Here is a 27,176-nt window from a genome sequence, read left to right as displayed (position 1 = left end):
GGAATGTTAGCATGCTTATCTCCCTCTAACGATGGGAAAACTGTCTCGTCAAAGTGACAATCCGCAAAATGTGCGGTAAAGAGATCATCTGTCAAAGGTTCTAAATAGCGAACAATTGATGGCCAATCATAACCAACATAGATTCCCATTTTTCTCTAAGGACCCATTTTGGTACATAGTGATGGCATTATTGGCACATAAATAGCGCACCTAAACACCAGTAAATGCAAGACGTCATGCTTGTATCTAGTGACCAACTGTAACGGTAAATGTGGTTGGGTAGCGGTGGTCCTCAAGCGAACCAACATAGTTGCATGCAATATTGCATAGCCCCAAGCAGATGCTGGCAGTTTGGTTCTCATAACCAAAGTCTGAGCTATCAATTGATGGCGCTTTATGAAAGCTTCTGCCAGGCCATTTTGGGTGTGAACATGGGGTACAGGATGTTCCACATCAATCCCTACTGACATGCAATAATCGTCAAAAGTCTGTGACGTAAACTCTTTAGCGTTATCCAGTCGAATCAACTTAATCGAATGATCAGGGTGGTGAACCCTTAGCTTAATGATTTGAGCTAGAAGTTTAGCAAATGCAACATTGCGTGTGGACAATAGACAAACATGTGAACATCGTGTCGATGCATCAACCAACACCATAAAATATCTAAATGGTCCGCATGTTGGTTGGATAGGTCCACAAATGTCCCTTTGAATCCTCTGAAGAAACTTAGGGGGGTCGTGAATATCTTTATATCTGAGGGTTGAGTATTCAACTTCCCTAAAGAACACGTTTTGCATGGCGGGATGCCAACATAAGGAGGTAACCAATGCCCATGAAAAGATTTGAGGATATGGCGCATCATGTCACATTTAAGATGTCCCAAACAGTCTACCAAGGCAACAAAGTGTCCTAGAACTCAGGCATAAGGTCGGCCACTCTGTGGGCTTCTATGCTGCGAATGGTTGTGATGTACAACCCACTCGGCAGACGTTCCAACTTGATGCAGGTGGCTTGCCTTGAAGAAAACAATTTGAAGCCATTAATATGCCTTGGAATAACAAAGGTTTTGTATTTTAATTATTTGGGAATTTGTTAAGTTATTTTGGAAGTTGCAAGGGTGTTATAGAAATCTAAGGGCAATTAATTTGTAAATCCGTATAAATATTGTACTAGAAAGTCTTGAATGAGAGACTTGAATGAATTAAATATAGTTTGCTTTGTGCAATTGAAGTGAGTGATTTCTCCTTCTAAAATCAAGCATTTGGCTTGGTCGTATGAGCGAATCCAAGATTAGCAATGTGAACGAGCTTCGTTGCCCCTGGTTGAGTGATTCCCAGGTTATCTATCCCTCTTTTTTTCGAGACCCTTGGTCTTCCTGCATCACAACTTCTCGTGAATACGCTTCTGGCCATATTCGTACAAAGTGATACAAAGAAATTCAGAACCATTATCTTCAGTAGTTTCAATATGATATTGATTAACTCGAATATCTCTAAAACTTAGCAACATTCTTCCGGAACATGGATAATAGAGTGCCTCCTTAATGGTTAAGATAGTACCATTGGACAATATGATAGAAGTCTTTCTGTATCTTTCAATCAGGTTGGATGGGCCTGAGAGAGTTGTCAAATGAGCTTTCTTGGGTAAAATAGTGTCATTCACGCAAGATGGTGTGTATGGTTGCACTATCTGCTAGACAACTAACTTCCCCACTATACATACCTAGAAATAAATTGATTGAATTGGTCACATGCATAAATATAATTATATTCATTCAATTAAGCAATTTGAGAAAATAATATCCATTCAAATAACAATCCATAATTAAAAACAAACTAAAACCAAACAAATTATTCCAAATACTTAGAAAAATTGTTCAAAATTAAACCATAAACCTAGAAAATATGGGGAAGGGCCAACCACTCCTAGTGGGTTCAGCCACTAGGGGTAAACACCCTAAAAACATGTCTAATTTGTTCATCCATAGGAGATAATGCCTCCTGAAAATTTGATATCTCCATTGATATAGTAGCATCTTCCTGATGATCTACATGTGCAAAGTTAGACTCACGATAGGAATGATACTTGGCAATAGCCTCCAGGGAAACTCGACATACACATGACCAATGATCCCTTGATCCACAGCAGTAGCACATGTCTAGTTCAGTAGAAGCAAAATGAACGGGAGCTTTGTCCTTATTCTTGAAGTTTGGGGCTTAGGGGCAAGTGGTGGACGATGTTGGGTCCATTTCCTCCCTTAGGTGCAACACTCTGTTGACCTTGGGCCCGTGGTTGGGCTTGCCGCCCATTTCCATGGCCACGACAGTTCTTTCATCATTTATGACTGCTAGAATTGGTCGCATGCACTTTAGGCGCGGTGTTCGAGCCAGTGGGTCGAACTTGATGATTCTTCATCAACAACTGGTTCTGCTTTTCAGTGATAAGCAAAACAAAGATCAAATCTGAAAACTTGATGAATTTATGTGCCCTATATTGTTGTTGCAGGACAATATTAGTGGCATGGAAGGTTGAATAGGTCTTCTACAGGATATCTGATTCGGTTAGTTCCACTTTGCAGAATTTCAACAGCGAACGGATTATACAAACTTCAGAGTTGTATTCATTCACAGACTTAAAGTCCTGGAAGCGAAGGTGCTACCAGTTGTGTCTTGCTTTAAGCAAGTATATGTCTTTCTGGTGATCGAAACGGTCAGCCAGAGCAAGTGAGAATGTGCCTGAGTCCTCCTTAACGAGGTACTCGGTCTACAGTGCATCATAGATGTGTCTTCAGATGAAGATCATTGTTGGAGCCTTCTGAGGTTCGTCAACAGGTTTGTCGGTGACAGATGCCTCGATGGTGTCTCTAATACCTTTTGCAGTCAGATGAAACTTCACGTCTTGAACCTACTTCAAATAGTTTCTTCCAGAGACTTCTAGAACGGAGAAATCGAGCTTATTTAAGTTCGACATGTGCCTAAAAATGAGGGAAAAAAACGTGATTAGTCATATGGTAAGCCATAGACATATATCGTAGAACAAACAAGTTCTATAGACATGTATTGGTTTAATTTATGCATGAAAACTATATGTTTCATGTGGTATGTTTTGAATGAAAACTTCAGGTTACAAAGGCACTAAATTTGAAACTACCGGTTCAATTTAGTTTTTATGAACGATTAGCGATTAGTTCATAAGGAGAGGTTCCTGCAAGAAACACATAATGCAATATACTAATTTAAATATAGTGGGTTTGAGTTTCTTTGGGAACTCAAGTGTGAGAACTTCGTTACTACGAAAGTATGTCAACCATTCAAAGTATAAAAAATAAATTATTGAATCATTAATGTCCAAAAGTGATCTTCAGGTCAATAACTTTGGATTTATTATCAGATTAATGGACTGCAGGTCACTTCTAATTAATTCAATAAATTGGGCCATACAGGGTCGATTGTAAAAGCAAAAATAATAGCATTAGGTTGAAAATACCATAGCCCCCAAAAAATTGGGCTAGGTGCCGTAAGCAAAAGGCTCGGGGGTAGGCTGCAAGCCACGAGTCCAGGTCGGTAAGCCCAGCCCTGAAAGCTAGCGTGTTGGGCTGAATAAGGGGGTCATAGGTTTAGGCCAGTAGATTGATGACATGTGGGTTGGCATGGGAAGCTCAGCCAAGGCTGGATCTAGGTTGGGGAAGGCTTCAACCCAGTAGACAAGGCTGCAAGAAGCGGACCTGGATGTAGGACAAAGCCTGGCAGCCTATTGCAGCTGGCAGACTTGGGCCGAGAACATGGGATAGGTCCAAAAAGGGAATGTTGCAGGCTTCCTTTATGGAGTTGGGCTAGGGGCCCGAGTCAAACCAGCCAAGTCGAACGTCTGGTGTGTCCATGTGCTCTACAGCAAAGCCCAGAGACCTGATGCCAAGGTCCAGACGTCGAAACAACGTCGTCTCAATGAGGGTCTCCACATGGCTGGACTTCAGGCCAGCACAGTGGTCCTTGTGATGGTGCCACATGATGTCCAATTTCCCTTTTTTTTCAAAATTTCTAGGGTTTTAGAAACCCTAATATGCTTTTAATTTATGAATATACTTTGACTCACATATTCCACTTAGCAATTTATTTGCGTAATGCATGAAACAAATATATATATATATATATATATATATATTGACAAATATATAAACATATACAATATATATATATATATCGTAAGGAAAATATAAATATAGAGGGGTTCATACATCATGGGGAATGTTTTCATGCTTCATGGATGTTTCAAATATCTTCTTTTATTTTAAGTGTACCTGATTAGCAAAAAACAAATATAAGCCTTTGAATTTTGTGGAAGATAGCCTCCTCTTACGATTTGTTGATTCCTCAACTTCTGACAAGAGCGTGCTGATAACATGTTGTACGCCTATTTGATTGAACTAATCTAAGGGATTAGAGAGAGATGGGGTCGGTGGTATTGAGGGAGAAGAGAAAGTGATTTAATTGTGAGGTGTGTTTGTATCACCCCATTGTGCCTTTATTTATAGTAGTAGGATAGGCAAAAACTTTTCCCTTTAGGATTACAACATTTAATAGGTAATCAACTCCTAATAGGAATATAAGATACACCATATCTACTAGGATTTATACAATCACATTCCTATTCTAAATATGACAGCAACACGAACAATATTTTCTTGTCATTTTTTTGTTGGAAAATGTACTATTAATTAATTTTATAATATAAATGTACTCATGTGACCGAAAAAATACTTTTTTTTTTGTCAAAGACCGAAAAATACTTTCAACTCATACAAAACTGCATAAACGAGACAGAAAAATTAATAGAACCTTCTGGAGAACATTTTACCCAGTACCCATCATTAGTTCTTGCCATTAACTTCCACGAAAAATAATACAATAAAACCTCTTTAAAGTGATACTTTATAAAGAAATAACCTTTTTAAAGTAATAAAAAGTTATGGTTCCAACTCGAGACCGCTTATGGGTTGGTTTGGGATTGTAGTGTTTTAAAAAAAAATAGCTTATTAAAAAAATTAGAACATTAAATGTGTTTGGTAAAACAAAAAAATGTTTTTTAAAAAAAAAATTGTTGTCAATGAAAGTAGAAAAATGTAGAAAAGCATAAGCAGTACATGCTTCTAAAAAAAGTGTTTTTTTTTTTCAAAGCATAGTAATTAATGCTCATTTAATGAACTTTTCAAATGGCAAGTATACCTCACATGTTTTACAAAATTACAATATTTGCCCCTACATTATTTGACATTTATTATATCACATTAAATACTATATTATTTTTAGTCATTTAACGTATTCAAAACAATTTATATAAAAGTTTACCAAACACTCAGACACTATTTTTTTATTTATTATTATTAAAATCACTTTTACAAACAAAAAAAGGTTTACCAAACACTTAACAACTTTATTTTATAGTTGTTTATTCTCACAGCACATCAGAAACAGTTTTTTAAAAAGCACAGCAATACCAAACTAGCTCTATGTATAGGAATAAACTCCACATACCACAGTGGTGGAAAGCTGTTGAGCTTTTGCATGACGAAATGAGTTCAAATCTTATCGGTGGCTAATCTAATAAAATCTATCATTTGACAAAAAAAAAAAAGATAATTTTTCTTGATCCCCATCTTAAGAAAACACACTACTACATAGTAATAATTGTCAATGAGTACAAAAAGTGTGCAATATAACTAGTAAAAGTTTAAGATGAACTAAAATATTTCTCAAAAAGTAATAATTGTCACTTAGTACTAAGGTCTAGTGGTATTCTCTTCATTTGTAAGCGAGAGGTCTTAGGTTCAATTCTCGCCAAAAGCGATGATTGTTTTTTTTTTTTTTTTTGGTCGAAGCCAAAAGCGAATTTGAATCACATTATTATAGCTAACCCAGTGTAAGGCTCAGCCCACTCCCCTATGCACCCTCTTAGTGTGGATAATATTGTTTGTATAAAAAAAATAAAAAATTCCTAAAAATTGTTTGGGACAATACTTTAGTCTTCAGAGTTGATGTCATGTCTTTGAGCTTGCAACTACATAATACTTCATCAATAAGGACACTTTCTTGTTGAAGTCAAAATGTTTCTAACTTCCCCACTCCCCTATGCACCCTCTTAGTGTGGATAATATTGTTTGTATAAAAAAAATAAAAAATTCCTAAAAATTGTTTGGGACAATACTTTAATCTTCAAAGTTGATGTCATGTCTTTGAGCTTGCAACTACATAATACTTCATCAATAAGGACACTTTCTTGTTGAAGTCAAAATGTTTCTAACTTCTCAAACATGTTTACAGCTTCTTGGCATGAAACTTTGGTATTTCTATATTGTAATCCTCAGGAATCCTATTTAGGAAATACAAGATTCATTAATGATGTTTAGAGTTATGAAATTGTTTTGGTCCCAACTTTATGACTTGTTAGGAGTTTTACTGTATTGTGGATTGATTGTTGGTCCTATTTCTTGGTTCCACGTAATTAAGGGCATGTTTACTAAATACAAATGAAAAAAAAATGAAGAAATCTGAAAAATAAAGCTGAATAGAAGTAAGGAAATTTCCTCATGGTACATATTTGGTATGTTTGTATTCTTTTTTGTATGTATTTGGTATGTTTGTATTCTTTTTGGTACATATTTAGTATGTTTGTATTCTTTTTTGTATGTGTTTGGTACGTTTATATTTATTTAAAAAAAAATATATTTGGTACATATATTTCTTCATGGTATATATTTGGTATGTTACATTATATATCTTCTTGGTACGTATTTGGTATTGTTTATATATATATATATATTATCAGTACGTTTATATTTATTTTCAACAAAAAAAAAAAGATCAAAGAACAAACTGAAAGATACAATGAAGAACAGATTTTTGTATACTCCTAATCCTTGTGGGATATGAACTAATTAATATACAAGACATACACAAATTACAATTCAATATAAGTCTAGAACTCCTTGTCCATGCTGAACTAAACAGCAACAACAATATCACAGCAAGATTATACTGCAGCAGCAAGCATAGTTGATTCAGGCTTCTTTGGTTTATCACAAACAACTCGGCAATTTTTGCTCTTTGACTTCCTCCTGTTGTAGGTATAATTTACTGAATAATTATGGAGGCAGAGAAAAGTGCGGCAATGGAGAAGAAGAAGAGAGATGTGTAATTGTGGGTCTGTTCTATTCCACCCCATTGTGCCTTTATTTATATAGTAGTAGGAAGGGTAAAACCTTTCCCTTTAGGATTACAACATTTAATAGGTAATCTACTCCTAATAGGAATATAAGATACATTCTCATATCTACATTTATACAATCACATTCCTAATCTAATAGGACTGCAATACCTCCAACATTTTTGCCATTTTTTCTTTTTTCTTTTTCCAACGTTCCAACGCTATGAGGGATTCCAACGTTTCCAACGCCATTCCAAATAGAAACAAAACCTGAAAATTAATGGGATACATATCATTTTTATTTGCAATTTGGAAAACTAATGAAGTACATATCATCTTTATCTTTAAACTTCAAAATTCAAAAAATATGTCCCCCAAAAAATTGCCGAATAAAAAACCCTCTCCACAAATTAAAATTTGCAAATTATCATAGCTTTAGTAGGCAAAGAACGTAGCTTTTCTTTATGAAGTAATAATTTGGAGCAATTATGTATTCACATAAACTACTAAAAGACTAAGAAGATGGATCAGCGTACCAGCCTCTTGATAAAACCTGAAGCAGTAAAGAATCTTGATGAAATCTGCTCAACGTAACAACATTAAGCCGCCGAAAACAGAGAGTAATTAAATAGCAGAACGTACCAGCATTAAGCTGCCGAAAACAAAGAGTAAATAGCATATCACATATATGTCTAATTATCTCAAATGATAACAAGATAAAAATGTGAAAACAACCATTAATTGAATTGGATAAACCCATTCAAGATTCAAAGATGGGAGATCACAAAATCAAACGTGGGAGAGAAATCCACGTTCTCATCAAATTCAACAAACCATAAACTACTTCCTAAAATAAAGGTCACATACAAAGAAATATCAGCCTAAAAGGATATATTTGGAATTCAATAATTAGCATTTTAATTTAAAAAATAAAATAATGACATATAATTTAAGTAAATATAAAAACGCTGACGCGGCTATTGTTTAAGGCGTCTTAATCAAATCTTAAAATGGAACCAATGTTTGATCTAAAAAGTATTAGAAAGATGTAGGGGATTCTAAACAAAATTAACCCTACTTTATTCAATCGGGGAGATATAAAACTTTGTGCTTGGAGCACTACGGTAAGACGACAATAGGAGAAACAAGTGGACGTGCTCTTCTGCATGGAGATGGAGGGCTGCGTTACTGCAGGCTGCTGATCGGGCGTAAAGCAGAAGATCAAAGCGGGACCACTCGTGCGCTTTTCGCTGACTTGATCCTCACGCGTTAATTTGGAGAGAGAGAGAGCGGGAGAGCCGCGAATGCTTATAAATGGAGAAGCATATTACAATTTCCAGTTTGTAATTTAGGGTTTTGCAAAGAAGAAGAAGAAGGAGAGAGAAAGAGAGTGTTTCTTGTTTCAGCAAATCCGATGGGCAAAGGTGTTGTCTCCGACGAGGAAGGTTAGTGCAATGTATCTTTATTTCTCTCATTTCGCATAAAATATGCTGAAAACCCTAACCCTAATCAAGCTTGCTCAATGCTTTCAGATGAGATGATTCATGGAGAGGACGAGGACAGGTCGCTTGTTGACGACGTTGCAGTGGATGACTCTGACGGTGGCGGTGACGGTGACGACGTGGAAGATGAAGAGGAGGAGGGCGGTACGGGCTTCAATTGTTTCTTCTTGAATTCGCAATTTTGGACATTTTATTTATCTTTGAATTCTTCTTTCTTGTGTGCAATGTGCTTCAACCTTTGTTTAGTTTTCCTCGTTTATTTTATTCGCTATTATTAATGAAATTTGACTCGTGTGATTAATTATCGAGTGCACTCTTTGCAGAAGGTCTGGATGAATATGAGAAGGATGATTTTCTAGTGGATGATGTCGAGGATGAAGAGGAGGAGGAAGAAGGGAGAGCGGACAGTGATGAAGAAGAAAGACAGAAGAAGAAGAAAAAAAAGAAAAGGTGAATGTTCAGTACCCTGAATCGGAGCAATTATCTCTCTCCCGAGTTTTCCCATTTCTTTTTCTCTTTTAAAAATCTTGTAGCAATTGAACAGAAGGCTAGTTATAATTCTTTTGTATAATTCTTTCCGTGTCTAATTTTCTAGGGAGGAGTATGTCCTTGATGACGATGACTATGATCTCCTGGAGGACAATAATGTGTATGCCTTCCGCAGAAAGGTTCTGGTTCTGGTTCTGGACATAGTCTACATCTCTTTATTGTTTCAGTTGCATTTGAAACTAATTCATTTAGTTCTTCTAAAGTTGTTCGTGATATGGATTTTCTTTTTCTGTCCAAACAGTCTCAGGGGAAATTTAAGCGACTGAAAAAAGCTCAGAGGAACTCTGAGGGGGTATCTGATGGGAAGACGATTGAGCAATCTTTATTTGATGGTGAAGAAGGTATGCCTATCTCTACATATGTAGAACTTGACTTGTAGAATAATCAATATATGAATCTGATCTTTTTTCTTGTTGATTTTACACTATAATCCTACAGGTTATCCGCTTGAGGACATTGCAGAAGAGGAGGAACCAGAAGCAGAAGCCGATGGAGATGTTGGTGAAGATGATATGGCAGACTTTATTGTCGATGATGAAGAGTTTGATGTGACTGGATCTCCAGTGAGACAAGGGAAGGTTAAGAGAAGAAAATCTACAAAGGCACCAGAAGTCCCATCATCTTCTTTGCAGGAAGCACATGATATATTTGGTGATCCTCAACAACTGATAGAACTTCGAAAGCAAGGTTTGGATTCCGGGGAATGGAGGAATATGAGGATTAAAGATCAGTTTGAACCCAGTGTTCTTTCTGAAAAGTATATGACAGACAAGGATGAACAGATTCAGGCGCTTGATATTCCGGAAAGAATTCAGGTTCTTTAGTTTGCCCTTCATGACTATATATGCTACAAATCGCAAATTTCTTGTCCCAAACCATGACTCTATTTATTTTGTACAGATATATGAGACATGCACTGGTTCTCCTCCACTGAATGCAAAACGTATAGATGATGAGAGTACCTGGATATATGATCAACTTACGAGTGGTATAATACCCTTCTATGGCATGACAGACTTGGGGAAATCTATAAGCAGGGATGACATCAGAAATTTTTTGGAGTTGCACCATGTGCAAATGTTCGATGTTAGTATTGTCATTAATTTTGAAGCACTTCTGTTCATTTATCTGATATTTATTCTATGGGATGGTCATTCTCTCCTTGTTTTCAGATTCCCTTTATTGCTATGTATCGGAAAGAGGAGTGTCTAAGCTTATTGAAAGATCCCAAACACCTTGAATTGGAAGACGAAAACCAGGACAAAAATAAGAACAAACCTGAGCTAAAGTGGCACAGATTACTTTGGACGATTCAGGACTTGGACAGAAAATGGCTGCTGCTTCAGAAGCGAAAAAGTGCATTGAAATCATACTACAAGAAGCGGTTTGAGGTAGAATCTCAATGTATATCTGAGGAGACCAGACTCACATTGAATCAGCAGCTTTTTGAATCAGTTATGAAGTCACTTGAGGCTGCAAAATCAGAGAGAGAAGTTGATGATGCTGATGCCAAGTTTAACTTGCATTTTCCTCCAGGCGAGGGAGGTGTGGATGCAGGACAATATAAGAGGCCGAAGAGGAAATCACTTTATAGTATCTGCATCAAGGCTGGCCTGTGGCATGCTGCAAGAAAGTTCGGCTACAGCTCTGAGCAATTTGGACTGCAATTATCACTAGAAAATATGAGAATGGATGAGTTGGAGGATGCTAAGGAGACACCAGAGGAGATGGCTTCCACCTTTACATGTGCAATGTTCGATACACCTCAAGCCGTGCTCAAAGGAGCTAGGCATATGGTATGCATTGTTCATAGAAAATTTCATAGAAATTTTAGGTTGTAAGTATTTTGATGTTTCTTTCTGGCTTCTTTCAGGCAGCTGTTGAGATAAGTTGGGAGCCATGTGTCAGGAAGTATGTTCGAAGCAATTACTTGGATATAACTGAGATATCAACAAACCCAACACTTGAAGGAAATGTTGCAATAGATGCTTCTCATCAGTTTGCAGGGGTGAAGTGGCTGAAAAGAAAGCCATTAAATAGATTCGAGGGCGCGCAATGGCTGCTTATCCAGAAGGCTGAAGAGGAGAAGCTTCTTCAAGTTACTATTCAGCTGCCGGAAGACAGACTAAATAAGTTGATCAGCGACTTTAATGAGTACTATCTTAGTGATGGTGTTAGTAAATCTGCACAACTGTGGAATGAGCAGCGGAAGCTGATATTGCAGGATGCACTTTTTAATTTCCTTCTACCTTCAATTGAGAAAGAAGCAAGATCCTTATTGACTAGTAGAGCAAAACACTGGTTACGTGTGGAATACGGAAATGCTTTGTGGAATCAAGTCTCTGTGGGACCTTATCAACGGAAGGAAAATGATGGTAGCTCAAACAATGAAGCTGCACCGAAGGTCATGGCTTGCTTTTGGGGACCTGGTAACCCAGCAACCACTTTTGTGATGTTAGATTCATCTGGGGAGGTGCTAGATGTACTTTATGCCGGGGCCCTCTCTTTACGCTTCCTCAATGCTAATGACGAGAAGCGTAAAAAGGATGAACAAGAACGCATTTTGAAGTTCATGATTGATCATCAACCACACGTCGTCGTCCTAGGGGGTGTTAACTTGTCTTGTACTCGCCTGAAGGACGATATCTATGAGGTGAGTGTTATTATAGTAATCATTTTGTTCACTGGTTTGTGTGTATTACGATTCTTTTTCTCTAGGAGTAGTGGAATGTAATATTTCTTTCTCTTCTTATATAGCTAATATTTCTTTCTCTTCTTATATAGCTTTTCTTGTGATGGTGTATTTATTTAATTAACGTTTTTTTGGGGAGGAGAGGAGGAAATAATGAAGCAATTTTAGAAAAATTATCACCAGCCTTTTCTCTGAATGCCTTGTTCATCTTAGCAGTTAAAATTCAAAGGATTCTTTACCATCCTTTTTTGTGGTTTATCTTTCTTCTGATGGAAGTTGTATCTTCTATAGAAGAAGATTATTCAGTTGGAAGATTAATCTTAGTACAAATAATCAGATACGAAATGAAGAAATGCACTTTCTTATGTTGTTTTTCATTTTTATCTGGTTCTGTACATGTATTTTCTTAATCTGTATCGAGTATATATGTACCTCATAACCAATGTTTTAAGAGGCTCGCATCAGGGTGCGTCTAGGTGTCCTCTGAGGCTGGGCTTGAGGGTTGCCGCCTCTGTTTTGAGGGAGTGGGCGTAAGGCTTTGTCGGAGCCGCCTAGGCAGCGGAAAGGCACACCTCAGGGCTTTTTTTTTTTTAACTCCCAAACCCAAATTTTGGGTAGGGTTTTAACTGCCTCATACCTCTTCCTTACACTATCGTCTCTCTGCCTTTTTCTAATTTTTATTTTTTATATAATGGATGTGTATGTTGTCTGCGTGCATTGTATATATGTGTTTATTGTACTTTTCATCCTTTATTTTATATATATATATATTATGTCTATATATGTGTGTATATATATTTATAATATATGTGTGTGCTCAAAGTGATTATTGGTTAATAATTTTTTTTTTAATAAAATATATATGTACGCTTAGTGTATATATTAAAAAATTAGGTCCGTGAGGCTTCACCTCACACCTCACGCCTCATGCCTAGGCCGGACTATCCCTTGGACGCCTCGCCCACGCCTCACACTTTTAATACACTGCTCATATCATATATATATCAAATCCGTATCTGGTTTATGTGATGCTTATTTTTCTCCCTTGCATTTATCAGATAATTTATAAGATGGTGGAGGAGCATCCAAGAGATGTTGGGGCTGATATGGATGGCCTAAGCATTGTACATGGGGATGAATCTTTGGCTCGCCTATATGAAAATTCTCGGATTTCATCTGATCAGCTACCAATGCAGCTGCAGTCAGGTATATATTTATGTTTCCGATCTTTTGAGTTTTGTGTTTATGAAGATGTCTTATGGCTGATTTTGATTTCTTCTATGTTATCAGGCATTGTCAAGAAGGCTGTGGCTCTTGGGCGTTATCTTCAAAATCCGTTGGCCATGGTTGCCACGCTTTGTGGACCAGGACGAGAGATCTTATCTTGGAAAATCTGCGCTCTTGAGCACTTTCTCACCCCAGATGAGAAGTATGAGGTGGTTGAACAGGTCATGGTAGATGTTACAAACCAGGTAGGCATTGACCTAAATTTGGCTATAAGCCACGAATGGTTATTTGCACCACTTCAATTCATTTCTGGACTCGGACCTAGAAAGGCAGCCTCGTTGCAGAAGATGTTGGTAGGCTTTGGTGAAGCAGTATATACACGAAAGGACATGTCAAAGGACACGTCAAATCCACCAACACTAAAGGACAAGTTAAAGAGAAAATACGGGCTTGATAATAGGGTTTTTATTAATGCTTGTGGTTTCCTGCGTGTTCGGCTGAGTGGGTCGGCTGGTAGCAGCTACACCGATATTGATCTGCTGGATGATACCAGAATCAATCCGGAATCTTATCAACTTGCAGAACAATTGGCGAAAGATGTTTATGGTGTGGAAGGTCGCAATGATGATGATGATGTGGTGGGGTTCGTCAGGGAGCATCCTAAATATCTAAAGAACATCGATGTTGAAGAATATGCTAAAAGCAAACGGTGTGAGAAAAAGATAATTACATTGTATGATATAAGGAGAGAATTAATACAGGGTTTTCAGGACTGGCGTAAAAAATATGAAGAACCAACCCAGGATGAAGAATTCTACATGATTACAGGTGAAACGGAGGATACCCTTGCCGAAGGAAAAATTGTGCAGGTCACAGTTCGCAGGGTGCAAGCTGATCGTGCACAACTTGCTCTTGAATGTGGATTGACTGGTATTCTTATGAAAGAAGACTATCATCCAGATGATTGGAGGGGTATTTCTGACTTGTCTGATAGACTGAATGAGGGTGATATTCTCACTTGCAAGATCAAATCAATTCAAAAGAAAAGTTACCGGGTGTTCCTAGCTTATAGAGAGAGTGAGATTAGAAATGACCGATCTCACATTCAGAATCTTGATACCTATTACCAAGAAGACTGGAAAAGTCTACAGAGTGAGCAAGAAAAAGCTCAGAAGAGTATGCAGCTGGAAAAGAAGAATTTCAATCCAAGGATGATCGTTCATCCTCGCTTCCAGAATATATCTGCAGATGAATCGATGAGGGTATGTTTTAACTTGGCTGTTAATTTGAATTATGTAGGATAGTTTAGTTCTGATTAGTAACCGCTTGTGTTATGCAGGTTAAGGTTGAATTGATATTAAGATTTTTATGGTATCTTCATCTTTATTTTTGTTATTGAATGCTTGAGTTACGTAGACACACATTTATATTATCCCCGAACCATTTCTTACGCTGTCATCTGTTATGTCTAACAGTTATTGTCTGATAAGGATCCTGGGGAAAGCATTTTTCGTCCTAGTTCCCGTGGGCCTTCTCATTTATCCTTAACCCTCAAGATTTATGATGGAGTTTATGCTCATAAAGACATAGTTGAAGGTGGAAAGGAAAAGAAGGACATTACGAGCATACTCCGTATTGGAAAGACCCTGACCATTGGGGAGGACACTTTTGAGGATTTGGACGAGGTTTGTATTTTAAACACAATGTGTTATCAGAGAGTTGTACTGTATTAGTCCTATTACTTACTTTTTCAGTTTATAACTTAACATCCAGGTGGTGGATCGTTATGTTGATCCATTAGTGGCTCAGTTGAAGGCAATGCTAAATTATCGAAAGTTCAGGAGGGGAACAAAGGCAGAGGTTGATGCTCTTTTGAAGATTGAGAAATTGGAGAATCCCGCGCGGATAGTTTATAGCTTTGGGGTATCACATGAATATCCAGGCACGATAATTCTGACCTATATTCGGAGTTCAAATCCACACCACGAGTTAGTTGGAATGTATCCAAAGGGATTCAAGTTCAGAAAACGGATGTTTAAGAAAATTGATCAGCTTGTAGAGTATTTTCAACGCCATGTCAATGACCCTCCGCAAGAGTTAGGGCCACCAATTAGATCAGTTGCTGCTATTGTGCCAATGCGAAGCCCTGCAACTCGGGGTTCTTCAGGGGCATCCGTGGGCAGTGGTGGGGGTGGTTCAACCAATGATGGTGGGCGGAGAAGCCAGACTTCTGGCAGGGATCGATCATCTACATCGAGTTCACGAACAGGTGAAGCTTATACAACATGGATTTGAATCTGTTTGTTTTGCTTGCAGTTCAATTAAGTACACATTGAGAAATACCTTATTTGGTTTGCAACTTCTTCCAGGCCGAAATGATATGGGCAACTTTCCGGGTGCAAAGGTTCAAAACTCACCGGGAAGGGAAGCTTTCCCAGGTGGCTGGGGTGCCGGTGGAAGTGGCAGTGGCAGTGGCTGGGGTGGCAAGAGCAATGATGGATGGGGTCAAGGAAGTGGTGGTGCATATGGAGATGTTGTTGATCCTAGGGCTTCAGGCTGGGATTCTGACCCAAAACGAAGAAGGTTCAGATAACGAGCATTGACGATGGGATGCGCAGTGCTTTATATTATTCTCTTGATCGACCATTGCATAATTCCGGTGGTTACTGCCATGCAAGTTAAACTAAAGATTTTTTAGCTAACTAGAATACTACTTACTGCTCGAGGTCCAATTTGTTGAACAATTTAATTTTTTTTTTTAACGTTAAATTTCAAATTGGGAAAGAGGTATTAGAGCTGTGTAAATTAATAATGCGATCTAGTGGTATTCATTTCATTTGTAAGTTAGAGGTTTTATGTTTGATTATTGCTAAAGGTGAGTTTGAACCACATTATTGTTAACTCATTGTGAAACTACCCCTCCCTTTAATGTAGATAATATCGTTTTTTCAAAAATAAAAATAAAAAAACTCCCAGCACCACTCATCCTCAAACTTAAATTAGCATCTTATTTTATAGAGAAATCAATCTCTTAAATTTAAAATCTGAAGTCTAGTTTAATTTTATAAAAAGATATTATTTTATATTGCCAATTGAAGAAAATAAACTTTGACCTTTTCCTCCTCCCTTTCTTGAAAATTCATATATTTTGCCATCCAAATTCCCAACCCACAAAGATATTAAAGTCTGTAAATATCTTTGTTCTCTTTAAATTTTTACCAAGTTTTTAAAATATCATATATTTTGTTCCCTAAATTCCTAATCCATTCATCTCATTTTTTGTTTGAAAATTCCCAACTTATTCTATATTAATTTGAGTTATGCTAGAGAGACTATTTATTTGAGTCATATTTTGAGACCACGTGATAATATTGCGGTTAATGGTTAGACTGCTTCTTTAAATCATTAAAGAAGAAATCTAATCATCAACTGTCACATTATGTGGTCTCCAAAATATGATTTCCCTAGCATATTTCATAGACTTGATATTGGAAGGTTAATTTCTCTTAATCCTCTTTATATTTGATTAATTAGTCTCTATATTGGCTTGATAATGGAAGGTTAATTTCAACATGAAAAAAAAGCATTTAGGCCTCAAAAAAATTAATTAACTCACTAATCAAAGCATGTATTATACTCTCTTGTAAATACTATCTATTTTTTAAAATATTTATGTAAAGCTCATTTTCACGTAAAATTCTGCTTCTGCCATGGATCCCACTAATTAAAGAATAAAATTAAATAAAATTTCAAATTCACAACTCTTTTACTTGACCCTCTTTTCTCCGCCTTATTCTCTCTTGTCTCTCTCTATTCTCATACAAACCTCTGACTTTGTCAGAAATTCTGTCAAACAAAATGGTTTATGAGTCAAAACTTTAGACATAAAAAGTTTGGAGTGCTTTTCAAAAAGTGTTTTACATATATAAAAAATGGTTTGTAGATTCTTTCAATAAAAAAAAATTAATAAAAGTGGAAGCAAGGCCTATAATATGAAGAGAAGATTTTAGAATTGGTCCAAGAACTTCCATACGTAAATTAAATTGACAAAAAAAATGTCATGCAAATGGTGCATGCCTGTCTCGCTCTCCAGTTCACTTCAAACTCTGTTGGTTTGATGATGTGGTATGGACATGGGACCTGTTGAAAATTTTAATAATATTATTATTATATTAAATTTATAATTGAATGGAAATTAAAAATGATGCCTTTTGGTGAAAATACATGTTTATTCAAATGAAGAATTGCAACTTTTGACTCTTCATAAATAGTCACATGCTTTCTAGAGAAGCATCTCAAATTCTATAAATAGAGTAGCGCCTACAATCACTTAATAACTTTTAATCATACATATATTGCACTAAATTAGAGTCTACATTGAGTTTATGTGATAGAGTATTCAACACATCATGGCTCATGGAGTCTTGTGATTTGGAGTGCTATTATTACAAAGACATGGTCATTGTATCTTGAGAGACAAGCGCCGATCAACCATAAGCACCGTAGTGGGGCGTAAACTTGTCTTAATTAAGGATAGAGTGTCTAACACTTGCCTCAGCCGAATTTTTAGATTTTTCTAATCCATTATGTCACTTTCATTTAACATTGGTTACTCATGTGCGTGCATTAATTTTGATAAATAATTGAATGAATTATTTCTTAATTTTGTATGTGATTTAATATAGAAATTAGGGGTCTAATTTTTCCAACAGGACCGGCATGCTTAATTATAAATATGTGTTTGGTTTTGGTATCAAATAGCTTAGGGACCAAATTAAATCTTAAATGACTTGAAAGTTTATGGACTAATTGTGAGACCTGTATATATTCTGCAATTGAATTAATTTGACGGAAAAGTCTCATGGAGAGACATAAGTGACAATTGTCTTATAAACTATCACCGGTAAATTTTTTGTTATTTAAAAAACGCATTGAATAAAGAGTGCATTTTTGCTCACCACCCTATTTATCACCGTTAGATGAGTTTAAATTTTGAGATTTGTGCTTATCCACTACACGAATCTTGAAAATTCAAACTTATCTAACAGTGATAAATAGGGTGGTAAGCATACACCACACTAAATGGTGGTGAGCAAAATAAAACATGTGGCACAACTTCTTCAAATTGGAAGGCAATCACTCTCCGCGCGCTTAATTGTATACTAACATTTGTCTACACATACTTGTGTGTATGAACATATTTTTGTAGAAAATAAAAATGAGAGAAAGAACGTGAGGGGAGTGGGAGGTTTTTTTTTTGGTTTTTTTTTTTTTTAATATTGGAGGTATTTTAACATCACTTGTAGGTGAGGCTTCAATAAAAATAGTAAAATTTGAACATGTGAAATTACATTATTGCTCATCATTTTTTTTTTTTTTTTGGTAATAGAAGAAGTAGTTTTTTCTTTCTCTTTTGATTGACAAATATAATTTCATTAATTAATAGAAATAAAAGAAAGTGTTTAGACCCAAAATATTGGTTTGGGCCGAGTGTAGAATCATTCTCAGCCCGGAAGGATTTATTTAAAAACTGCTAGGGGTCGTCTTGTTCATGGGCCGCATGGTTAGGGTCGTTTGAATCCTAGTAGGAAAAGGAACGGCCTGGATAAGGAAGAGGCGGGGGAAGTTCTGCGGTTAACAGAAATCCTGATGTGATAAGGAGTCTCGGTGAGATGAGGAGGTTGAGACACATTTTGAATGCGGCCTGATAGAAAGGTTAGGTCCAAAATCCTGATGGGAGTAGGATTACTCGAGATGGTGTTTGATTAGAAGAAGAAGTCCCAATCCGAGTAGGGTTTAACTACTCGGATTAACTCTACTTAGGAAGTATCTGATGCTATAAATAGAGGAGGCTGTGCATTGTTCAACCCACTCCAATTCAACACACAACTGCCATGCGTAAACTCTCTCAACAACTTTGAGATTTTTTTATTTTCTCTTTTCGCTGACACATCTTCCGTTGGCATCAACAGCACTGTGAAAGCAACCGGTGATATCTTCAGTCGGCATAGATAGCTCTATCGCCGTAGAATCAGCCGATCTCGCAGTATCTTCTGTTGGCATCAACAGCACTGCGGCGAGGACGGTTGGTTACCTATCCAAGTCTCGGTCGAGAAGGATTTCCGAATCCTTATTGATCGAGGTCATCTCATTAGCCTTCTCGGCGAAGTGAGGTGTTACAGCTTACTGAGCTCGGCGCATTACACGCCGAGTTATTTTATGATTAGATACTCTCAAGTGGGATTTAGAGTTCGGCATTCAGACGGCCGAACCACGTTCACTATTAAGACTTATATCCGCTTTGAGTATTTGTGCCCTTACACTTTGGTGTCGATTCGGCGTGAGTTTACTCTGACGAATACCATCACTATGGCTGAATCTGACGACGACGATTCGTGAACTTCGTAAGAATAGTAGCCTTGTCTTCAGGTTCGAGAACCCAAGAGGTTGAGACGTGTTCCTTCCTCGGCCGCAATCACAAAACACAGAAGTCAGCCGCGCACCCAACGCAACATCAACAAATTTTACTCCTCGACCGAGAGCCGCTCACCCAACGCAACATCAACAAATTCTACTCCTTGGCCGAGCTCGGCCGACGAGTTGGTATGCCCCGCATTCACCGAATGACGTAGTTAGCTCATAGATTACTCAGCCTGCGCTCCACGTAGACTTAGTAGTTTTTAGGGTTAACAGTGAGGTTCAAATCTGGTTCGCTCGCTCTCTCTATATATATCTATCTTGCAGGCAAGAATCATCCATGGAGGAAGATGAGAGCAAGATCGGCAAAGCTGCAACGACAGAACACCGTAAGTCCGGTTGTCATTCTCGAAACTGATTTCGTACGAGGATTTGGCTGAATTAGGATGATTTTGATTACAAATTTTCGTTTTAACTTGCTGAATTAAGCTGCGCATATTGAAATTAGGATTTGACAAAATAATGTTGATTTCAGTTGCAGCCGAAGGTGCCGTTGAAGTGGAAGATGAGAGCGAGATCGACGAAGCTGCAACGACGGAACATCGTAAGTCCGATAATCGTTCTTGAAAGTGATTTCGAATAAGGAATTGGCTGAATTAGGATGATTTCGAATTCAATTTTCGGTTTGAACTTGCTGAATTGAGCTGCGCATAGTGAAATTAGGATGAAAAAAAAGTGATATCGAATGAGGATTTGGCTGAATTAGGATGATTTCGGATTTCGGTTTAAGTTGCTGAATTGACCTGCGCGCATATTGAAATTAGGATTCGACTAAATGATGTTGGTTTCACTTCCAGCCCAAGGTACGGTTGAAGTGGAAGAGGAAGAGCAGAGCCAAATAGACGAAGCGAGGAAGACGGACTATCGTAAGCCGGTGAATGAAAGTGATTACGAATTACAAGGATTTGACAATTGTTGCTGAATTTTTTATTAATTATTTATTTCAGATGCACAACCTTTGGCCAAGCTGCCCGAGAAGAGGAAAAGGTCCTGCTTGTGCTTGGCTACTGACAGTCAAATAAGTGCAGTGATGGTAATTTTTTTTCATTCGGCAATCAAATTGAAACGCAAAAAAAGTAAGAAAGAAACCTCGAAAAAGGACACTTCCATTCCAAGAAGCTCTTGTGTTTAGCCCTCAATCTCATGTAGTAATCTCTACTTCCATTCCAAGAAGCTCTTGGGTATCAATACGTATATGATTGATTTTTTTTTCTTCTTTTTTGTTTCTTGGGTATCAATATAGCCGACCCCACTTAGTGGGAAAATGCTTTGTTGCTGTTGTTTTCTGTTTCTTATCTTCAACTTAAGACTTTGTTGATAGATTGATTTAATTGCCTTCCTTGCTGTTTGTTTATTGTATCAGTTTGAGATGCAACTTTTATGTCTTATCCTTTCTTTTAATGTGTATATATATATGCTATGATTGATTGACAAGGTTCTTTAAAATTTGTTAAAATAGGATCATATGAGGCTGTTGTTGAACAACTACGTAACCTCTACATGTACGCGGTCAATCCCCGTCTTCCGTTAGGAGGTTCATGGGTTTGTTTGACAAAACTATACGCCAACGATTGGAGCGGTAATTGCACGAATGGTTACCGTATGTCATACACCGCAACTGGGAGTATTAGAACAACCAAGATGTCCAGCACCTTTTAGATCCAATAGCAGATACAATACCTATCAGGAACCACATCAAAACATGGGAGGAATGCCTCAAGTTCTCGATGGAGCCTAAGTCTACATCAATCTTCAAGATCTTGTCACCCAAAAGAAGAACGAGATTGATTCATCCACTGGATCCAATTCCGCTGCTGACTACCTATGAGATACGTACATTCCATATTACCTATAGCTGCCAAATCACATTGTGTGTGTATATATACATATATCAACTACATAGCTATATGGCTGAGCCTCAATTGTCCCACTATTTTAACTACCAGCTAGCCTATAACAGCTAAACAATCTGTGCATACATAATCTGGATGAGTTCTTGTATCATCCAACATAGTAATAGCTTTTGGTTACTGCTAGCAACCAACCCACTCCAACCGAGTGTTTTCAGCAAGTCCTTTTGACTCGTGCTATCTAGATACTGCACCAATGACCTCTGGTTTTCAACAAGTCCTTAGACTCTTGTTGTTTAGATATTGCACCAAATCTTACCAACGACCTCTGTAAAGGAGGCCTTCCGAGGTCCAAGACCAGAAATCAATTCCAAATGGGCAAATAATCGTTCATGGCTTCTGATGATGACGCCTAAGATCCACAGCCTTTTTGAAGATGCCCGATTACGTTAGCAGCTGCTAATCAGATGAAATCCTAAGATCTGGTGCAGTATCTAGACAGCAGGAGTCTAAGGACTTGCTGAAAACCAGAGGTCGTTGGTGCAATATCTAGACAGCACGAGTCAAAGGATTTGCTAAAAACACCTAGGCAGAGTGGGTTGGCTGCTAGCAACAACCAAAAGCTATTAATATGTTGGATGATACAAGAACTCATCCAGATTATATATGCAAGATTGTTGAGTTGTTATAGGCTAGTTGGTAGTTAAAACAGTGGGACAATTGAGCGGTACGTAGCTGATATATGTATATATACACACTCGGTGTGATTTGGCAGCTATAGGTAATATGGAATGTACGTATCTCATAGTTAGTCAACAGCGGAATTGGATCCAGCGAATGAATCGATCTCGTTCTTCTTTTGGGTGATGAGATCTTGAAGCTTGATGTAGACTTGGGCTCCATCGAGAACATGAGGCATTCCTCCCATGTTTTGATGTGGTTCCTAATGGGTAGCATGTCTACTATTAGATCAAAAAGGTGTCGAACATCTTGTTTGTTGTAATACTCCTAGTTGCGGTGTATGGCACACAATAGCCATTTGTGCAATGAGCACCCCAATTGTTGGCGTATAGTTTTGTCAAACAAACCCATGAACCTCCTAATGGAAGATGGGGGATCGACCGTGTACTTGTAGAGGTTACGTAGTTGTTCAACAACAACCTCATATGATCCTGTTTTAACAAATTTTAAAGAACCTTGTCAATCAATCATAGTGTATATATATATATATATATTAAAAGAAAGGATAAGACATAAGAGTTGCATTTCAAACTGATACAATAAACAATCATGCTACAATTTCTGAACAAACCCTTTACTTCCCAAACAGTCAATCCCACATTTTGATGAGCTACACATCCAGTAGGGATTTTAAGAATAAACCATGCTGCAATCTCTAAACACATATAAATGCACTCAGAAGCCACGAGTTATACAGTTGATAATTGAAAAGGTGCCTTTCCAAGCAGTAAAAATTGAAGCAATAATTGGCAGATTGATCTGTGTGAGAGAGAGAGAGTTGAATTGTTAACTATACCATAGAGAATTGCTCCGGTAAAACTATCTCCAGCACCTGCTGTATCCAGAAGTTCTTGGGGTGGTACTTTCTCAGCTGTTCCCAAAAACTGTCCCTATTCCATTGGGTTTCAATTTTGTCACTGGCTGAAAGGATTAAAATGGAAAAACGTTACAAATCAGTTGGAAATATTTTCCACTTGGTACTTATGCTCCTAAGTCCACGTAAATATTCAAGTCACGTGGATGAAATCCATTAAGCAATCCTCAAAAACTGTATAGAAGGGATGAGGGGCTACTGAGAATTTCATCAAGATTCATGGATACGATAGTATTCCCTTCTAAATTGTCTACCAATGAATGCTCAAATTCTCTTAACCTTATGGGGTGCCTTTTGCCCGTGTCACAACAGCGCCTCCAATGGTTTCATCATTTCTTTGGTTTCAATTCACCAGAGTAGCATTCAACTAGACTTACCGACGAAATACAAGTTGGGATAGTTACGCTAGCATCCTTTCTCCGCTTCAGCGATTCCAATAAGTTGTCGGCCTCCATTTCCTCTGTCTGAGAATCCTCTACAAAAAACAGAGTTTTGAACGAAAACCTAAAAGTTATTTCAATCAGATAAAAACAGGCTATATTTACAGAATTGCAAACCACAGCCTTGGACCCTCCGTTTCACAATGTTTTCTTCCTCAATAAACCCTCGACAGTTGAATACTTACCGCCCACACTTCTCTCAAGCATTATGCATCCATCTTCACCCAATGTCACAATTGCGAATTTGATCTTTGGCAGTCGCAAAAGCATCGAAGCAAGAGCACTAGGAACAGATGCTGCTCCTGTCCAGGCCTGTAAGACAAGATATCCAAAGTCACCCACATAAATGACCTAGCGGCATTACACTTAGACCAAGAGATCAAACCAAAAATTAAGACAGCAAGTTTTGGGATTTTGGAAATCAAAAGAAAGAAACTGAACATATATGATTAAACCGTGGAAATATCGCTGAGCGTATGGCATAATCAGCCAAATTTAGGAGATCATCCAACCCTTCTCTTATAAACCTAACCGAGTTCCTATCTTAGTCCAATCTGTCTCATTCGTGTTGTATCATATACAGGCGCATACAACATTAGGCATTACAGTAATATAAGATTCTCAAGATACATTACCTAACCAAAATAATAATAACCAAAAAACAAAAACTATTGACTGGTTCCAGATTTGAAGTACATTTAAACCGTATGCACTATAATATTTGCCTAAAAAACACCAAACGGGCATTCAAATTTATAAATGGCTTTCCAATTGAAGCTTACCACAACAAAAGAAGTATCTATGCTGTCGGCTTGTAGCTCCTGCAGTATACCCCTGCCTTGTGTATCATCTGCAACCTATCGTTTTACAAAGCTTACCTAAATCAGACAATCAAGGTTCCCTCTGCAGAAAGAAAATTCAAAGTTACTGATAAAATTAAAGACCATGGAAATCAGCCTCAGAGTCGGACTTATGACTGGTTTGGTACTGAAGTTGCTTATATAAAATGTGGGTATAAAAAAATAAGCTAAACAGCTTATTTTCACAGTTTTGGATGTAAAAAAGCTGAAAACGTGAAGCCACAAAAATGAGTTTATTCTCACAGCACAGCAGAAGTAGTTTTTTTTCAAAGCACAGCAATACCAAACCAGCCCTTAATCCGAGACGAGCTGCACACGTTAAAGCATTGCCTGCGTTCCCACCTGCTTGAACCTACGAACCCAACCAACCTCACTTATCAAAGCCAAGCTATAGCATGATTCATGTGTCAACAAGATTTATTACCAATAACAATGCAGAACATGGTTTCATCGGCTAAAAGTGCACAAACGACCGGGCTACATAGTCAACCTAAGTTCAAGTAGCGGTAGCGTAAGTACAATGGGAAATTAAATTACCTTGAAGCTGGTTGTTTTGATCTTGTCGTCCGGATTAGGATTAGAGGCCACTGAGGCCAAGAAATCAACACACAATGTGCCGACACCAAGCCGCCATTAGATACCTGATGGTGGGAAAATAGCCTAAGGTGGAAAGAGGTCAGCCGAGGCATTGCACCACAATAGCAACAGCAATAGCAATAGCTTATAGAAAGCAATATTTTTCTTCATTGTCGGGAACAAAACCAACTCCGTACAAATAAATTGAGATTGAAATCGAAATCGAAATCGAAATCGAAATGGAAATGAAATAGTTGTGAATCAGTTATAGATAGGATAATACAGAAAATTAAAGGAAATACCGAATTAGTTAAGCATAATACGTATTCAATTAGGATGTTGAGGGATTCTAATTCTTTCAACGAATCTAGAGGTATCTAATCAGAATGTTAAGTAATTCTCTAAAATTCAACGCGTATTCAATCAGGATTTTATAATAGTATATTAAAATCTTTAGAAATCTGGGTGTATTCAATTAGAATTTTAAATAAATTTATAACATTTCATGTGTATTCAATTATACTTTGATTTTAAAGAATTTGAAAAAGTTGAGGAATTGGAGTGAATTGGAAAGATTTTGTAGTGTATTATAAACATCTACAAATTTCATTCTCCCCATGAGATTTCAAAGGAATTGAATTAAAATTTTATATAAAATCTCTACAAATCAATTAGATTCCATAAAAATTCATGAATTTATAAATCCATTAAAATTTCTCAAATTTCCAATTGAATACACCCTCGTAGACATTGTTTCTTTTTCAAGTCACAGTGCCGTCAAGGTTTAAGGGGTTTTACTTATTAATTCATTTGGCACAAACAAGTAAAAGGAAAGCGGAAAACAGCAAACAGAGAAAATCGAACAAAAGAAAAGTTACCTACGCGGTGATTGCGGAATAATTTGACAGCCATCAACCAGAGCCGTACGATCGGCAATTTTTTGGCTTTCTACTCTCTCCGATTGAATCTCTCTTTTGCTTCTTTGTCGAGAACCTTAGTTATAATTTCTTATTTCTACCCAATTTTTTTTTCTTTTTATCCCTTGTGAATATATTTGTTTGTTTAATTTGTGGGTAAATTACATAATACCCTATCAGGTTTGAAATTTATTACAATCTCATACAACATTTTTAAAACATTTCACTTTCATACCTCACGTACTATTTTATTTCAAAATAATACCTCCGTTACATTTTTCATCCATTGATCCGTTAAGCGCTAAAATGACTACCACAGTTATACCACGTGGCAAAAAAATAATTTTTAAATTTTTAAAAAAAACCTAAATCTTCTAAATAAAAATAAATAAATAAAATAAAATAGAAAAACCTAAAACAAAAGTTGAAACACACCTCCCCGCAACCCCCAAACCCAGAAACCTTATCCCTCCACGACCCACCCAGACGCACCTCCCTCCCCCCTCCTCCTCTCTTCCCCCTGCAACATAGGAAAAAAAAAAAAAAAAAAAAAAACCTTCAGTTCATCTTCCCCCTCATTCTCCTCCTCCTCATCTCTTCTCCCCCATTTTCATCTTCTTTCCCATGCAACCCAAAACAAAAAAAAAAAACAAATCCCGTCTACGCCGCCATCGCTAGGATCGTGAGGTGAAAATGGGAGGAATTGGTGTGGATTTAAGGAGTGAGGTGTGTAGAGGAAGGTGTGAGGGTGGGTGCGGGGGGGGAAGAGGGTTGGGGTGAAGAGGAGAAAGAGCTCGGGGAAGGTGGGGGTGGGGTGGGTTTTTGGATGGGAGGGGAGGTGAAGAGAGTCGAGGAGAGGGAGGTGGTGAGGAGGCTTGGGGGGGATAACAGGGGTGGGGAGAGGTTGTAGGGGTAGGTTCTGTTTTTTTTTTAGAAGATTCAAGTTTTTTTTTTAAATATAAAAAAAAATTGCCACATGGCACACATTTGACAGCCACGTGACACAAATGATGAGTAACGAAACCGTGAGATTAATGTATGGAGGCATGTCATTACTATTAGAGAGATTTTTTAGTATGATGTTACATTGTCACGTTATATTATCAATTTCATATTATAACACCATACCACATATGTCTATTTAATAAAATTGTTCGAGGTTTATAAAATATCAACCGTAATAATGGCAATTTCTAAGGTGCGGATGAAATATAATCCATTCCGCACCTTAGAAACGCCCATGTTATAATAATCCAACCATCATTTGGTGT

General features: G+C 37.4%; 2 protein-coding genes across 5 annotated transcripts; both read left to right on the top strand.

The window, feature by feature from the left end:
- The first annotated feature begins 8,318 nt into the window (after positions 1–8,318).
- On the top strand, positions 8,319–16,086 carry LOC103445449 (transcription elongation factor SPT6 homolog). The gene is made up of 14 exons (XM_029109239.2): positions 8,319–8,645; positions 8,733–8,846; positions 9,026–9,152; positions 9,298–9,370; positions 9,493–9,592; positions 9,690–10,066; positions 10,152–10,337; positions 10,424–11,047; positions 11,125–11,904; positions 13,002–13,149; positions 13,234–14,432; positions 14,646–14,855; positions 14,944–15,439; positions 15,540–16,086. Exons 1-14 carry the CDS (start codon positions 8,615–8,617, stop codon positions 15,761–15,763), a joined length of 4,689 nt encoding a protein of 1,562 aa, XP_028965072.2. The 5' UTR covers positions 8,319–8,614; the 3' UTR covers positions 15,764–16,086.
- Positions 16,087–19,793: 3,707 nt separating this feature from the next.
- On the top strand, positions 19,794–21,701 carry LOC103445450 (uncharacterized). 4 transcript variants are annotated; one of them, XM_008384461.4, is made up of 5 exons: positions 19,838–19,976; positions 20,123–20,191; positions 20,445–20,521; positions 20,595–20,680; positions 21,107–21,236. In XM_008384461.4, exons 1-4 carry the CDS (start codon positions 19,928–19,930, stop codon positions 20,667–20,669), a joined length of 270 nt encoding a protein of 89 aa, XP_008382683.3. In that variant the 5' UTR covers positions 19,838–19,927; the 3' UTR covers positions 20,670–20,680; positions 21,107–21,236. The 4 variants fall into 4 exon arrangements, with proteins under 4 accessions (XP_008382679.3, XP_008382683.3, XP_008382681.3 ...); XM_008384459.4 differs by having other exon boundaries at positions 19,839–19,976; positions 20,445–20,513; positions 21,107–21,701; XM_008384457.4 differs by lacking the exon at positions 21,107–21,236 and having other exon boundaries at positions 19,794–19,976; positions 20,445–20,513; positions 20,595–20,860.
- Positions 21,702–27,176: the final 5,475 nt, after the last annotated feature.

Source organism: Malus domestica, chromosome 10 (assembly GCF_042453785.1).
Source record: "Malus domestica chromosome 10, GDT2T_hap1".
Taxonomy (NCBI): Eukaryota; Viridiplantae; Streptophyta; class Magnoliopsida; order Rosales; family Rosaceae; genus Malus; species Malus domestica.
This window is presented reverse-complemented; position numbering and strand designations above follow the sequence as displayed.